This window comes from the organism of the source record quoted next, unplaced genomic scaffold, assembly GCF_019419815.1.
Source record: "Pyrus x bretschneideri cultivar Hongxiangsu unplaced genomic scaffold, Pyrus_bretschneideri_v1 Contig4, whole genome shotgun sequence".
NCBI lineage: Eukaryota > Viridiplantae > Streptophyta > Magnoliopsida > Rosales > Rosaceae > Pyrus > Pyrus x bretschneideri.
The window spans coordinates 3,462,557-3,479,100 of NW_025999723.1; the positions used below are offsets into that span (position 1 = coordinate 3,462,557).

At 39.0% G+C, this 16,544-nt stretch overlaps 3 protein-coding genes across 3 annotated transcripts; 1 reads left to right on the forward strand and 2 right to left on the reverse strand.

Annotated features, from left to right (window-relative positions):
• Positions 1 to 201: 201 nt before the first annotated feature.
• LOC103959847 (protein EXORDIUM-like 3) lies at positions 202 to 1,559 on the forward strand. The gene has a single exon (XM_009372216.3). The coding sequence runs from the start codon at positions 272 to 274 to the stop codon at positions 1,316 to 1,318; it is 1,047 nt and encodes a 348-aa protein (XP_009370491.2). The 5' UTR covers positions 202 to 271; the 3' UTR covers positions 1,319 to 1,559.
• A 5,490-nt stretch (positions 1,560 to 7,049) lies between these two features.
• On the reverse strand, positions 7,050 to 8,952 carry LOC103959846 (protein LPA2-like). Its single transcript, XM_009372214.3, is given in 3 exon segments — positions 7,050 to 7,389; positions 8,470 to 8,750; positions 8,752 to 8,952. Coding segments are annotated over 3 exon segments (573 nt in total). The 5' UTR covers positions 8,898 to 8,952; the 3' UTR covers positions 7,050 to 7,243.
• Positions 8,953 to 9,405: 453 nt separating this feature from the next.
• On the reverse strand, positions 9,406 to 14,795 carry LOC103961971 (mitochondrial intermediate peptidase, mitochondrial). The gene is made up of 17 exons (XM_009374626.3): positions 14,406 to 14,795; positions 14,224 to 14,305; positions 14,069 to 14,121; positions 13,859 to 13,913; positions 13,593 to 13,731; positions 13,452 to 13,506; positions 12,870 to 13,092; positions 12,606 to 12,701; positions 12,378 to 12,497; positions 12,140 to 12,265; positions 11,857 to 12,012; positions 11,532 to 11,648; positions 11,046 to 11,171; positions 10,880 to 10,947; positions 10,516 to 10,651; positions 10,232 to 10,391; positions 9,406 to 9,964 (listed from the first exon to the last, which is right to left on the reverse strand). Exons 1-17 carry the CDS (start codon positions 14,609 to 14,611, stop codon positions 9,714 to 9,716), a joined length of 2,169 nt encoding a protein of 722 aa, XP_009372901.1. The 5' UTR covers positions 14,612 to 14,795; the 3' UTR covers positions 9,406 to 9,713.
• Positions 14,796 to 16,544: the final 1,749 nt, after the last annotated feature.

The following is a 16,544-nucleotide window of genomic DNA, read 5'->3' on the forward strand; positions in this document are numbered from 1 at the left end:
CTCGGGTCCCATCCGTCTCTCCAAGTCTTCGCTTTTAAAAATCCATCTGTCCTCCATTACCCGAAAACCAATGCCCCCTCCCTCCTCTCCCGAACAATTTTCTTTTCTTTTCTTTTCTTTCCTTTCTCAAAATAATTATTAAATTAATAATTAATAATTAATATAATTTTGTTTATTCCTATATATACCCCTCACAGCGACAAAAACAAACACTCGTGACTTCTACCCACTTCACACTCTCACTCCACCCACCTCCAGTAAAATTCAAAAAATGCCTCAGCACCACCGTACCGGCTGGCTTCCTCAGCCACCGGCTCCGGTGCTCCTCCTCCTCACCCTACTCACCCTCTTCCTCTCCACCTACCCAGCAATCGCATGGCGCCCCTGGCCCGACCTCAAACACAACACCTCCGACCTCCTCGGAGACAACAAAAAATTCGAAGGCTCCTCCGAATTCGTTAAACTGCGCTACCACATGGGCCCTGTCCTAACCGCCAACATAACCGTCCACACAATCTGGTACGGCACGTGGCAGCCGGCCCAGAAGAAGATCATCCGCGAGTTCATCAACTCGATCTCCGCCGCTGGCTCCAAACGCCCCTCGGTCGCCGGGTGGTGGAAGACCGTACAGCTGTACACCGACCAGACCGGCGAGAACATCTCCCGCACGGTCCACCTCGGCGCAGAGAAAAACGACCGGTTTTACTCCCACGGTAAAACCCTGACGCGCCTCTCGATACAGTCCGTGATCAAAAGCGCCGTAACGGCCAAAACGAGGCCGTTACCCGTCAATCCCCGGAGCGGGCTCTACCTCGTGCTGACATCTGATGACGTGTACGTCCAGGATTTCTGCAAACAGGTCTGTGGGTTCCACTACTTCACCTTCCCCTCCCTCGTCGGATACACTCTGCCGTACGCGTGGATTGGAAACTCGGCCAAATTGTGTCCAGGTACGTGCGCGTACCCGTTCGCCGTACCGGATTACATCCCGGGGTTAAAGCCGTTAAAGTCACCTAACGGTGACGTGGCAGTCGACGGGATGATAAGCGTTATCGCGCACGAGATTGCTGAGCTGGCGAGCAACCCGTTGGTGAACGCCTGGTACGCGGGTCAGGACCCGAGTTTTCCGGTCGAGATAGCTGATCTCTGCGAGGGAATCTACGGTACGGGAGGGGGCGGGTCGTACACGGGTCAGCTGATGGACGACCACGATGGCTCCACGTACAATATGAATGGGATCCGACGGAAGTTCTTGGTTCAGTGGGTTTGGAGCCACATTTTAAATTACTGTACCGGACCGAATGCACTCGATCAGTAAAACTTTCGGGTTTTTACGGTTATAATTCCTTTTTTACCTTTTGTTTCTATTTATGGTTTGTTTTTGTTTTAACTTTGTTGGGTTTTTTTGGCGGGTTTGGGTCTTTGGGTCCGTGCTGTTGACAAAGCCTTGTCCTTTTGTTGATGCATGATTAGTTAAGGTAGGTAAGTTTGTTAATTATGGTAATAATGATATATATATATTTTGTATACTGGTTTTGTATACAAATAGCCGTACTTTATTTACATATTTTCTTAATTTTCGGCTGTTGTTGAAGATAAGTGTGTAAATAGTTCTACTAATTAGATGTTATTGCAAAAGCCAAAAGATTGAATAGATATTTTAGGACAATATTTTAGTTCGAACGTGTCAACTTTTACTATATTTTGATGTATAAGATATTTCGAAGCAAACTATAAAAAATTTCGAACGTAAACCCATAACCCTCTATGTGTACTCTTCCATTTGGTACGTGCTCGAAGAGAAGAGGAAGCGTGTTATAATATTACTTATGATTGAATAGAGATGGAGTATTGATCCGTATGACCTAAAAGATTTCATTGGCTAACTATTATCCAATATCACAACGACCATTTAGTTTAGCGGCACTCAGATTATTTGGTCAAGAAAATTTTATATTTGTGTTACATGAGTCTGGGAAGCGTAAATTGGATATTAAGTTTTAAGTCATTCGAGCATTGTAAAAGTTCAAAATATTTTAGAATCACACAAAAAAATATAGACGCAGAAGATTTGAACTCATAGATCCGAGACTAGAAAATGTATAATACCTAATAAAGTAGTAGTACTATGGGTTTTGTGTACTCGCTCGATATATTTAGTGCTCATTACTTGCGATTATTAGGTTTGGTGGACTTTCGACCGACCTCTGCCTTGTGCCCTAGTGACAAGTGGAGTTTTAATTTCTTGCATTAACCAAATTTAATCGTATGAATTATTCACACTGGTTTTCGAAATGCTGTCTTGTTAAATTGATTTGGTGTGAAAAATTGAAAACTAGTAGATTGAAAGACATCTGATTATTCTTGTTCTCAATTGTGTGGGTTTTGCTTTGGTGAGGTGTTCCATGTTCGGAATTTAAGAATAGAAAGATTCAGATCATTCATTTTTAATTTAATAGCCGTCATTTGACTATCGCGATAGCCCACTTCACACAAATCAAGAGTCTGAATCTTTCTCTCTTGCTTTAACAATCCAGATCTCCTGATTCTTAGATTTCGAACACAGAAATCTGAATAGAATCTTGATTCTCTTGAGGGTAGATCTCAATTCTTCATGAAGGTGATTGTGATAACTATAATAGAATATTTGACAATAATTGTTTATCCACTTTTTAATTTCGAAATTATTGTTTTGATCTGCCCTTTTTTTTTCTTTCTAAGTTCCACTTTCATCATTACACATAGGTTAAGTGCACATAATTATAATTAATTGCCACATTTTTTTAATTAACCCATCAAACTGTTTCCTATATTATCATCGCTTTTGTGATTTCACCCTAGGATAGACAAGATAATAGGCCCTACATCCAGGATTTACTTTATATGTAGGGTTTGTGTGTTAGAAATAACAACTTTAATCTCCTAATGATAATCGTTATTTGAAACTGATGGAGTGTAATGCATAAGAACTCGCCCCTTGAGAAGGGAACAACATGAAGAAACAACTACTCATTTTTGGCTATGAAATCGGATGAATTGAAGAAGATCAAATGACAGAAATTAACATGAGGTACGTGAGAAGTAAAAAGTGGTGTAGATGGTACACTCCAACCACTTGGCACGCCCCATTTTAGTCACGTTAAATAGACTTGTAAAAAAAAAAATGAAATTTCAGGTTGTGAAAGAACCTTATATTTATATTACGGTAACTCCACCTATTCGATTGTCGAATCAATTGTTACCTACAATAATCTCAAGACAAAATGAGCCAAATATTCATGTGAACCCTACACAAGCTGCCTTTTGTACATGTATGTTGTAACCTTACAAGAATTTCAATCTAATCTTACACTGACGAACAGTCAAAACGCTTGCGTGGTGTCCATATCGGATATCAAATTTAAAGGACCCCCTCCGAAACATGCAATAAAATTTCCAACGTGAATGCATCACTTGATTTGGTAAAGATCGATTTCATTGCCATCCACCACGAGACTCAGATTCATAAATTTGGGAACGAAATGAAAGTTCGATCGGTTGCTTTCATAATGTTTTTGCGCGCATGTTTAAAGCATGCATGTCAGTCTTAGACAACTATACCTGTGCATTTCATTTCATGAAAACACTTTTGGCTCACTATATTTTTTTCCTCTTTCGGGTCCCACCTTTAACTAATCTCCTTTGGTTTTTCCTCTCAATTTTCTTATAGTCGAGATTATCTCCCGATCTTTATGTTTGGAGTCCTAAGATCCGAACATTTATGCTGTTGGAGAGAGACAAATAGATCTGGATCCTTACTTTGTGTGAGATGTGTCTATAAAATAGGTTAATAAGGACCGTAAAATTTAAAATCAGATTACGAACACAAAAATTTGTAAAGAATCTCAATTCATTTCTTAGGTTAACCTGATAGGGATTTGAGCCACGAGTCTTCTGATGTACGAGTACCTTTTTTATTTTTATATTTTTTTGAAAAATTTAATATTGCATGCTTTATGAAAAGGAAATCTTCAATAAAAAGAGCCCAAAGAGGGGCGCATCTTGTTGTGTACTCGAACGAAACAAAGGCAGAGGTGACAGGTGAAGGTGAGAGGGCACCAATCCATCGACCAAAGCTGCCGCTTACTGTTTTGTGTTTCCACACTCTTAACTTGCCCACCAAGATCTCCAATTTGACTGGGGAGGGAGCTCCAATCTGTTTGTGTTTAAAACTTCTAAGAATTGGACACCAGCTTTTGTGTGGTGTGTAGAAAGTTACGTGCAATTGGGACGAAAATGTAGTGGTATGTTTTAAGCTTATTACGCTTGGCCGCATGTGTCTGAAACAGCATAACTTATTAACATATTGTTACGTAGTTGGTTTAAGATATCATTGTCTTGGCATCCTAATTCCGCGCAAGTTCTTTTCGTAGTGTTGGGTTTTAAGACGAACTCAATTATAAGAAGAGTTTACTACGTTTAACCACTCACTTATTAATTGTTGATTTCTAATTATAAATTTGTGTAAGTCCCATAATAAGAAGTTTCGCATGCATCAACGGTTAAGAATTACATGCGAGAATGCACAACAAATTTTAACATTCTGCTATTGGCATGAATAATTTAATAGTAAAACGATAGTACGAAGTGTCTCATCGAATCCTCGTCGGATCCTTTCCTAGGGATGTTAGGAATTTCGTGATTGTGACCGTTTATCGTATATTGTGCGGTCAGAAATTATTTTAAAATTAAATATAAATAGTACCTAACGAAAACTAATCACACAATGTACGATGAATAATCACGATCATGGAATTCCTTAGATCCCTAGAAAGAAAAAAATCCGATGAGGATCCCTTTCCAGCCAATTAGAGTTTACCCCATTTCCAAGTTCCAGCAGTCAAAATTATGCGTTTGGATTTAAAAGAGGAAAACCAGCTGGCTCTCACTCTTATCTGCGTCAACTTGCAAATTGAAAAATCCAAACTTTAAAGACATAATTACAATTTTGCCCTGAAAAATATAGGATGATTAGGATCCACAGTAGTACTTAACACTTTGATTAGTTTAATCAATATTTGAAACATGATTAAGTTAAGGAAACTAAAAGAGGCAGCGGCGCCTGCAGCACGACCTTTGACGTTTAAGTGTTTTAGTGTATAAAATATGTCCAACTTTTTTATGCTTTTGCTTTGTTTTTTAATCCCTAATCAGTGTTCTCACCTTAGGGTTCCCAGTACATAATTTATTACAAGCTCTTGTTAATCTGTCGTGTTTATTTTCAAATATGACACTGTTTCGTAGACGTGAATTACGTCATGTCATTTTACATGTCCGCTTATTCTCGGTTAGAATCTTCCTCACAATTGATTTGTATACAAGTCAAGGCAGATGAGTCAGGCTGTGTAAATTGGGTTTTCTTGAGTTATTACAAGGGAAGCGATAGAGATTTTTTAGTGTGCTCGGAACACGAGACGGAACATCATATGTCATTATACATTTAGAGGAAGTTTTTTTTTTTTTTTTTTTTCAAATGTCTCTCCAATTGCATAATGATATGTGGTGTTTCACTCTATGATTTGGATACACTGAAAAATCTGTCAGGATCTAGAGGTGGAGATCATTGAGTTGTCCACATTGATTAGAATTTAACGAAGAATAATTAGAAGAGGGGGACCTCAAAAGCTCATTTCCATCCAATTCTCACACAAATTTGATTGAGCCAACTGCCACGCGGCTAATCAATGATTGGGTGGTGGCCCTCTTGCCAAAAATTGACACTAGATCTTTTTTAGAGGCAGCTGGAATAGGGTGGTGGCTCTAAAAAAATCTTGTAAACTCCAAACATTGCGGATTGATTAAAGCTAGAAGTGATTCTCATACTAAGAGATGCTCTCGCGAAACTAAGTTTACTCCAGTGATGTTACCGTTTAATAAACACTTGTAACGTATTTCAAAAGCGCATTACAAGTTTTATAGATAATTATCATACGATGAATTAGCGACGTAAAGAAATCTCTCTAGACGAGAAAAACTTACATCAATCATATTCTTCTATTCCTCTCATCGGGTGAGTCACATGAGAGAGAGAGATAGAGTGAGTCGATACGGTATAGTTCCTTTAATTTGACTAGTGAAACACTAAATTTTACTTTAACACGGTAAATAATAGCGTTAGTTATGTATAAAGCACCCCAAAAGTTCAAGTAGATCAGAACTCAAGAGTCAAATATACGAAGGAAAAAAGTACAGTTAGAACAACGACCGGCGGTCCTACTCCAAGGGACTATACCGGCAACGGCGAGCGTCTTTTGTGCCCGGCAGCCATGGACGGCGATCTGTCTTTTTCCAAACCATTAGCACAAACATAAACTGTCCAGTTGCCTGTCTCATTCTCTCTACCTAACCAAAGACATGGATTCAAACAGAGATTAATGAAGTTTCTTCTTCACTTAAGTGACTGACTAAATGGTTATACCTCATCCGAAAAGATCGTAGACCGCCCTAAGTTGATATAATCACAGAAGATAGGGTGTCCCGGGGTTAGTAAAGTGGACTTAAGTTGATATAATCACAGATCTCACAGTGAACTGTGATAAGCACAATTACAATTCACTGGTGGGAAAAGTACTTTTCAGTCATTGAGTTCATGACCAACTTCATGAATATCTATCTAAGATGAGGGCCAATAGACAAGTGGAATGGCTACAACACTGCAATATGGAAGAAGAGGAGGAAGTGTAAGCAGATCACAAACAAGTAATCCATTCATTAGGATGACAGGATGAAATACTGAAATTTGCACGAGATAGTCGGCCTTTTTCTAATGCTAAAAATGACTGAAGGGTGCGCAAGCATGGTATAAGCAACACAAGTAAAAGGCACCGCGAGATGATAGGAAGGGCAAGATCACAGGATTGTGTACGGAATCTGTCTTGAGCTGGATAGTCCAGTTACAGGACAGGTCATTCACTCATGTGGGTTCTCCTCGATAGGGTGTGAGACCCATGTGATCCAACGGTCTACCTGTTACTGAACTTATGCTATATGACTATTTAAAAGCAACATCGTTCCGAGTATAGCTTGTAGAAATTAATGAAGGGATGGATCACAGAACTGCTTTAAGAACAAATGGAAAGCAGTTTGCGATTTTTTAGCTAATTCATCTTCCCGTAAACCATGAAAGCACTACAAGTACAGCCTTAAAAAGCTACTGAATTGTCCCCTCATTTACCTGAAAGTTTGTATCTATACAAAGTGAATATCATTTCTGACCTTTAAGTTCCTCATTCTGCAGATACTTCACCGCTCCATATACAACACTTCCAGCAACAAACAAGCCGACTGTCGGTGTAAAAGATGGATATAAATACTTCACAAGGAACTTGTCCCAATCTTCTGGCAGGAAGCCTGAAATGAAAGCGAACAAATTAGTCACAATATGAAGAAAACACAAAGCATACCTTAACGAATCAATTATAGAAATAACTTCCATGATTTTATTATATCCGAGCCTTTTCCTCAACATTCAAGTAATCGATCATAATGCATAATGTACTGCTTTTTGAGATACGTGAAGAAAGGATGCATTAATACTCCTTTAATCGGAAGGTTCAGCTGATTATATTATGATCCGAAAGGAATGTGTTTATGAGGTTGGATTCTCAATAGAGAAGTTTGGGACACAGAATCTTTGTCATTTGGAAAGCTATGCCCATTATGTTCTATATCTTATGTGACTAATAGTTCATAGTTCGAAGATTCCACGAGGATATAAATGGTCTTTCTGTGCAAACTCTTTCCAATAGATGATATTCTCAATAACTTGTTAGGTTTTCCAGTCATAGGATGATCAGTGAGAGTGGAATATTATTCAACTCCGATCTCAAGGTCAGCCGCTTGTTTGGACAAACGTTCTTAAACCTAAACAATGTGTGCATTATCCACGGCTGATATGTCTTACCACCTAAGAGGACGGCTGACAATGACTCAAAATACCGAATTCGATTCTAAATGATGAAAATTGAGTCCTGACTGGCCAACATGTTGGGACTGAGAACAAATGGGTAAAACCCTAAACTAAAACCACATTTCTTTTGGACCAACAAGGTCTAGTCTTTTATTTGTTGTAGTGTTTTTTCTGCTAGACAAAACATTATCGGATGCAAAATTCTACTTCCAGCATATAACCCAATACAAATTTTGCCCCGGAACTCGAATCACAAGGTCGAATTCAAAGTCACATTTACTAGGATTCTCGTTACCAGACCTTATAAATCTAGCAAGTCAATCCTGGATAACTGAAAACACAATTCAATATCGACCGAACCAAACAATTTGACAATTTAAACGGTTCAAACTTATCGACTCCTACAGATTTAACCAAATGCTAACAAAAAAAAATCCAACCTTTACAAAATACCCAACAAAATTTTCACATATTTCGCATCCAGTCAATCACAATGAATGCAAAGGTTTAAGCAATCGTACCTGATGCGGCGAGAATAAGGCCTTGGGCTAGAATAACACCGCCGAGCCCCAACCAAGCAAGAACAAAAGCGCTCTCATTTGTGCCCATCTCTTTGGCCTTAGCCTCATCTTCCTCAGAATAAAGCAGGGGCTTTTCCACCGGCGACCTCCGAATCACCGCAGCCCTGTTCCCTTTCTTCTTATCAGCGGCGGGATTCGCTTTTGGCTTGGCCGGAGAAGGAGGAGGAGAGCCGAAGCCTGTCCCGGCTGAGGTGGGTTTCTTGGGTGGGACCTGGCGGCCTCGGGGGGGGTTTTGAGGGCTCCGATGGCGTCTGGGACTTCACTGTGAAATGGCTTCTGGTTGAAAAGTGAAGCAGAGGAGGAGTGTGAGGAAGGTGATGATGATAGGGTTTGGTGGTGGGAGAAGAGGGACTGTGAATTAGCGCCATTTTCAGTTTAGTTCGTTGGTAGAAGATTTGCTTTATTTTTGCCCGTTCTGTGTATTTTCGGCTTTCAAGGTAAACGACGTGTCGTTTACTCTTGACCAGCAAAACGGAAAGAGATTCTTGCCGGATCTTTCCCTCCAAAGAACAGGGATCAAGTGATTTAGACCTTTAAAATTTAATCAAACGGCTAAAAACAGAAAAGTTAGTAAAAACTTTTAAAAGATATAATAATTTGTAAGGAGAGGAAAAGATCCAAAGACGATATCTTTCCCAGCAAAACAGTTAGGTATAAGTGTAACGGCATTTTAGGCCCTCCAAGTTTGGTACGGTTATCAAAATGAGGTCATTGCCCGCACGACGAACTGCCCGACGAAGTGAATTCTATTATTCGTGAATGGATAGTGAACCGGGGCAGTAAACTTCCGGCTGCTAGCTTCGAGTAGTTTCTGGGTAGAAGGGAAGGATTTTTCCCAGTTGTTGTTCATCTCTTCTTGTAAAAATAATCAATCAATTAGTAGGAACCTGTAACTAAATTTTTACCCTTCACAATCTGTAACATAATTCTTTACGTAAATGATCTGTACCGTTGATTCTTTTTCATCCATGTCAAAATTCAAATGCAAGTTTCTAAAAATCAAATGCCTTTATGCCATAACAACTCCGAGCGGAATCCAGAGCTGCTAACCCCAGCCGGCAAGCTCGACATTGCCTCCTTGCCTCCTAGAAGAGGAGCCCTTCATCTCCCTCAGTTTCATTCCTCCTGTTGCTGTTAGTTCGCTAGTTCTTGAGAGCTCGAATGTTCACAGCAGCGGCTGTTCACTATACCTTCACCCCCAGCTTCATTTCGTCGCAAAGGCAGGTGATATCAGGAACTATTCCTCCGTTACAATCCCTCAAAATTCCATCTCCTACAAGACCGTTTAACAAATCAGCTGGATCTTTTGCTCCCCCATGCTGTAACAACTTTGTTCTTAAAGCAGTTCCCGTAGTTAATGATAGTGGATCCTCGTGACACAGCTTCTGCCATATCGTTGCGGCAAAACATCTGGCGTATAAGTAGCTATAATAACCTGCAAAATAATGTACGCTTATCAGCCATGAAAACGAGCTTGGATACAATAATGAGGGTATTATTTATAATAATTTTCCTGATTTGAGGTACTTCTAAAGCTCAAAGTGGATCCCAGACACTTGCAAGCAACCTGATGAAGATCGGATTGCCGATTTTCAAGAGTGATTTACACACAAGAAGTTGTACTACTGAACACAGCATTACTAATTGGCCATGTGAACTTTTTGAATTTCCCTTCTATATGTTTGAAAAAAATTCAGCATACCTGCACCATAATTCAATAGGTGACTGAATCGGGTCTCCCAGTGGGTGTCCTCCACATGCTTCCAACTAGTATACTGTCTTTTCAAATCCGCAACGATAGAGCTTGTTGGTGGGGTTGGCTGTTCCCCGAAGAATGTTTGGTCAATAGCAGCATAAAAAATCTGATGAACAGAAAACAAGCAAGTAAACATGGGTCAATATTCCTTCTTTGTGGTTTCGCAACTTTTCTTCCATCAGTAAAAATTGGTCAAGTGGTATCGATTTAGATAGTCCTTGGACAATAACCTGACGTTGCAATTCAGTTGCAGCAAACATTTTTCTGGCACCCTGCATTGACTCTACAAGTTTCTTAGGGATAATTTCACCAGTTGAATAGTGTTTGGCAAATGTCTTCAAAACTCGGTAATCCCATGAAAAGTACCTAGACATAGCGCCAGAATTATTGTCAGCGCATTACCAACCTATCTTCACGAAGGTTATTATCAACAAAACATTAAATATTTTATCATCAAAATCGCCAAAATGGACTACCGTTTCTAACAGTGATAATTCAGAGAGTTACACACATTAAAACCATCATGTCAAATATATTCAACCACATCGTCATATTAAAAGGATGATCGGAAAATAATCAAAGCATTGAACTTACTCAAAAAGGTTTGAAGGTGTTTCCGCTAAATCAAAAATCACCCTGGTACCTGAAAAGTGTTGGTAATCCTGCCAGAAATAATAAAAAGTTGACTATTAATTCATGAAAAGGAAGAGGAAATGATGTAGATATTGTACTTCCCAGTCATAAGGTGTTTCTAGAATACCGTTCTTGAAAGCAACGAATGGAGAGCATGTCCAAACTCATGAAACAGAGTTTCCAGTTCGAAATGATTTAGCCTCGCAGTTGATGAATGACATGAAGCAGAAAAACTGCATACAAGAGCAACAACCTGTGCACCAAAGCAGAGTTTAAACCCAATGAAATAAGCGATGATGTAGTAAATCATTGAATGATTTTATTGTTGATGTTCTGAAATAGTCTGTCACTTAATTCAAACCTTTTCACAAAGAAGGGGAATTAATTCCAAAATACTATGTTCTCACATCCAATAGGAGAGTTTCTCCAATACAAATGCAAAACCGCCATAGTGTCAACAGTTTTAAGGTCCAAAAAAGCACTTAAGAGTCCCTAATTCGCTTTATTCCATTTTCAAGAATCTAACTAAGAATTATCAAGTCTACTCTTTAGTCTTTAGAAAGACGCATAATATGAAAAATAAAAGTCAAGTAAAGCAAAAATATTTACATACAGGAAGTTGATATTCTGATTCAGAAACCCTGCGGCCACCTTTAATTGCAAAATGAGCACAACCTGGATACTTGCCCTTCCTTGAGTACAAATCAAGGTACAGATACCCCAAATCACCCTGTAACAAGTACATAGATCCTGATGAACATACGTGTCACAGAAGACAAAACCAGTACAATGATATTCAGGCATGAACAAGAGTTTACACAGAATTATGCATATAACTGAAGCATTCACAAAGCTTTAAATTCTCTTTAAGTGTATAACATATATATATATATATGTGTATATAAAACATTCACGTCCATTATTATCCATGTGAATACCTCTTCAGGATGATGAAGTGCCATTTTACGCACATCTGGGTGCCATGATTCACCTGGTGCTAGGGGGATGCTATGAAGCGTAGCACCAAATAATGATTCAACCAGCACTTTCAAACCCTCGATACAATGTGGAAGAGAAAAATACGATGCAACAACCTGCATTGGTGAGAAAGAGAATCAAGATAACTCCCCTTGCTTCCATACCCTCAATATGATGTGTTAGCAAGCAAACTTTGCAGTTCCAGTTGTTTACTTTAAAAGCAAACAGGAGAACAAAACATACCGAAGAGTCCAAGTCATAGGCAGAAGACTTCATCATTGCTGTGTAGTATGCCTCATCCCATGGCTCTAAATTACCAGATTGCTGACCACATTTTTCTCTCTTAAATTCCCTAATTTTTTTAAACTCCTACAGTAAAAGTGATCATTAAGAGACAAAAGCTGCAGTATGATATACAGCCAAAACAAAATTGCAGCAATTCTTACAAACACTACAAATATGTTTCCTAAGGACATAATACCTCATCAGCGCTAGGTCTGACCATCTCGCTCATCTCTTTCAAGAAAGACATCACAACTTCTGGGGATGAAGCCATGTTAGGCTTCAAGGTGTATTCAGCATAAGATCTATAACACATTATCTGCATTCATCAATAAGGCCAAAAAATGCCCATAAATACAAATACAACAGAATTAAACTGCATCACATGTTAAATATTTGGTAGGCACCAAATATGAAGATAACTAACCTGAGCTAGCTCATGACGGGCAGCTATAAGTTTATCAAGAACACCAAGGTTTGCACGAGGAACAGAGTTTCCCTTGATATATGCCATTTTCCTAACCTGAAACCAAATTCATTAATTAAAGAAAACAAAACAGAAAACATGTATCTGAAACTGGGAGAGAAACTTTAATGACATGCAATATATGGACCCACTGCCTCAACTCCCTTCAGCAACAACAATTCAGAAAACAAGAAAAAAATGAGTTTTTCTAAACAATGAAGTTACCTCATCATCTTGTGCCCCTTGCAATACACAGGATAGAGTATGTGGGTCTGTTGTTATACGAAATCCCTTTTCATTCATGTTACCCCTGGGCCTCAACGATTCCCTTGAAATTACAGATGTGGAACGATAGATGGGTTTAAGGAGATGGTGCAAATTTTGAGGTATACGTGATGCTGGGAAAATATCTACAGCACCTGGGTCAGTGTCAATATTTATATTGAACCTGCGCCAAAAACAAATGCAGTTGAAGCAAAGGTAAGTCAATTATACAAACTCGTTAAAAAGTAAAAATAAAAAGATGGCACAGCATCAACAAGCAATTAAAAACAAATCTCCAACAACACTACGTGGCATAATTTGAATATGATACATCTGGACCTAAGGTTCAATAGAAAATGGGCGGAAGGGGCCCAAGCTATGTCCATGGTCAAATATTACAAACAGAATAATTGTGTGGCATCATTAATCATACAAATGGCATCATTAATCATACAAACCAGTAGAAATGAACTCATTTTCCTAACCCGATAGCAGTCCTAAAGGCCCTAACTATTGGAAAAGTAAATTAAGTAGTGTACTTACTGTCTGCACAGTTTGGAAATTTCTGTATTCAGCTCATTCACTCTATCCAATTTCTCTGCAAAGCGTAAGTGAAATGTTATTTGACTGAAATAAAATCCCTGCCGCAACAGCATCATAAAACAAGAAGAGAAAAGTAAATACCATCAGAAAGATGAATTCCACCCTTCTCAAAGTCAAGGTGGAGGAAATGTGCAACCCTTTGAGCTTCGGCTGTAAGCAATTTGCCCTCTTGCTCAGCTTTTTTCACGGCATTATACAAAGTATGATTTGTATTCAGAAACTACAACACAGTGATTTAAAAAAAAAAAAAAAACTCAGACACTAGCAATGGCTCAGACACAATATAATTCACACAGACAACAAAATTGTGAGTAAAAATTTGCAAAGACGATTCACCGTCACCTCACATGTAGATATTCACTCATTCTCATGGATGCTTTGGTCGCCTCCTCAACGAATTCCCTAGTATACAAACATCAATACAATCAAAAAGCAAAAAACTGAACTCTATATGTTGAATATCCATGTCAGAATCAATTACATTGACAATCCAAATACGAAAAAGCGAAAAATTACTTAGTGGGAGAACCGAAAATTCGAACAATTCAGAGAATAACCTGTCAGGATGACTGTTTCGACAAAGCTCCGCTGAGTCAAGGACAGAGCAAACCTACATCAAATTAGACAAATAATACAAGAAAATTAGTTCAAGCACACACTCTTATGAACAAAGTAGCAATACTGTGAAAATTTTAAAATTCCAATCACATACTGTGTCAGAAATTTCATCCATGGCTCTAACTACTTCCGCCGACGAAGGCATCCCGGCAATGTATGCAACCAGCTCTCCCGACCTACAAACAAAAAAAATGAATTTTTGGAGAGAATTTGAAGTTAAAACTTCATATATATTGGGAATTTGCATGTTTTCGTTTAATTTGGAAAAGTCCGTACCTTTCGATTGCATCGTCGACGAAACGTTGAAAGCCTTTGGGGGACTTTAAGTGGTCGAAGCCATAAAGACCGGTGGCGGCGGCGGATTTGATTTGTGGGACTGCGGAGGTGTAGTGGCGCCGGGTTGTGAGAGGGTCCGAATAGTTGAAAATGGTACCGGGTTTGTACCGGAGCTTTCCGGCGGACCTCCGGAGAAGACTCAGCATTGTTTTGCGGTGGCGGCGTGCTGAGGTCGGTTTAGCTATCTTATGTTCGGTATGCGTAATTCGGGTCGGGGTTTCTCATCGAACGGACGTTTTGATGGACCGGGTCGGGTTTAGTTACATGTGGAAATGGGTTTATATCGGACTGCGCGCGGGGCCGCGCGAGACTCAAATAGTCTTCGTGTTAATTTACACCCCTAATTTAGAGAAACTCAGCCCTATTTTTTAAGCTGATCGAAAGCCTTAAAAAATAGGCTGGAATCTAAAAAAACCCCTCCACCCTTGAAAATAGGTTAGCCTAAAGTCCAAGTCAGTTTGTAGGTCGGTCCAAAATAGGCTGAGGTAGAAAATGGCTTATCTGGCATCATGCTGATGCCAACATGACGTCATCGGACAACACAATTTTTTTATGTCAAGTGTGTCGGAAACACGCTCGCATGGTCACACTTCCCTGACAAGGCAAGAGACGACGGGCTCGCACTGCAGGGGCACTAAAGGGCACGGGACATGTGCCATGTGGCTAAGCCTCGGCCGTTAGATTTCCAATAGCTAGTTTTGTGGGCCCTTGGATTTTCAACGGTAAAAACTTTTCAGATCAACGGTCCAGATTTTTCGATCAAAAAACTTTAAAGAAATAAATAAATAATATTTTTTAATAAATAATGTAAATGTCAGAAATTAAAAATAATTTTTTAATTATTTTATAATAAAAATTTAATAATATTTTAATAAAATGGACTAGGCTATTTAGTTTTAAGGGTGGAGATGCATTTGTGTGACATCCCACATCGCATAGGGGAGTGATCCTTATATGTATATTCCCATCTCTACCTAGAACGAGGCCTTTTGGGAGTTCACTGGCTTTGGGTTCCATGGGAACTCCGAAGTTAAGCGAGTAGCGCGCGAGAGCACTTCCAGGATGGGTGACCCACTGGGAAGTTCTCGTGTGAGTTCCCAAAAACAAAACCGTAAGGGCGTAGTCGGGGCCTAAAGCGGACAATATCGTACTACGGTGGTGGAGCAGGCCAGGGAAGTGGTCCCCCCGAGGCTAGGATGTGACAATTTGGCCAATTACTATTCAATGGAGTCAATTACTATTCATTTGGATGGATTAAATGGACTTTGGGCTAGTTCATTTTTTAGGAGTAAAGTTGCTCTTAAAGATATTTATAAAATGGACTACAAAGTTTTATTTTTTTCCAACTAGTTATTGAAATTGCATCAATTCATACATTTTGATCATTCGTTAAATTGATAACATGATGATTATGCAACTCATATATGAATTAACTTGTAAGTCACATTTGCATTGGCAAAAACACTAATCAATTTAATGGATGATTAGATGTTAAAACATACATATTAAGGTGTAAATTGATACAATATCAAAACATCATATAGTGTAATATGAAAATAAATAAATAAATAAAACCTCATGACCCATTTTGAAAATCACCTCAAATCTAAAAACATAAAATGCGTTTATCCTTACTTTCTCACTGCAGTATAATATAATGTGAAAAATTAAAACCTCATGTCCCGACAGTAACATTTTCAATTTCTTTGACAGTTGGAAATCCCAAAGTGCTACGTGTCTAAATCATTGGAAAGCCATCAGTGGTTTGCTGCAGTAGAATCGTTGTTGTAGTTTTGTCAGCTGCACTCTTCTTCTTCGTGTTACACATGCCTAACAAAAAAAAATTTAAATCATGGCTGACATTAATTTGATGTTGGCATAAGGCAGGGCTTGAGAAGCATGGCCTTTTTTTTTGGGGGGGGGGCATTGGTTGGCTCACGACTTGCCCTTACTTTGTTGAACTAGTGGAAAAGATTTTTTTGGACTGGATGGTAACATTGTTATCTTTGTCCTTACCTTTCACCAACGATGAACATACTCTAAACATTTATGCGAGTAAGCAAATGCTTTTGGGCAGGC

Bases quoted from the DNA above. Each gene is read 5' to 3' on its own strand.
- LOC103961971 (XM_009374626.3), bottom strand. From the start codon at position 14,611: ATGCTGAGTCTTCTCCGGAGGTCCGCCGGAAAGCTCCGGTACAAACCC. The intron at 11,172-11,531 runs GTATGTAAATAT...TTTGGTGCACAG, and splicing joins AATCAGAATATCAACTTCCT to GTTGTTGCTCTTGTATGCAG. The intron at 10,392-10,515 runs GTTATTGTCCAA...TCTGTTCATCAG, and splicing joins CAACTGAATTGCAACGTCAG to ATTTTTTATGCTGCTATTGA.
- LOC103959847 (XM_009372216.3), top strand. From the start codon at position 272: ATGCCTCAGCACCACCGTACCGGCTGGCTTCCTCAGCCACCGGCTCCG.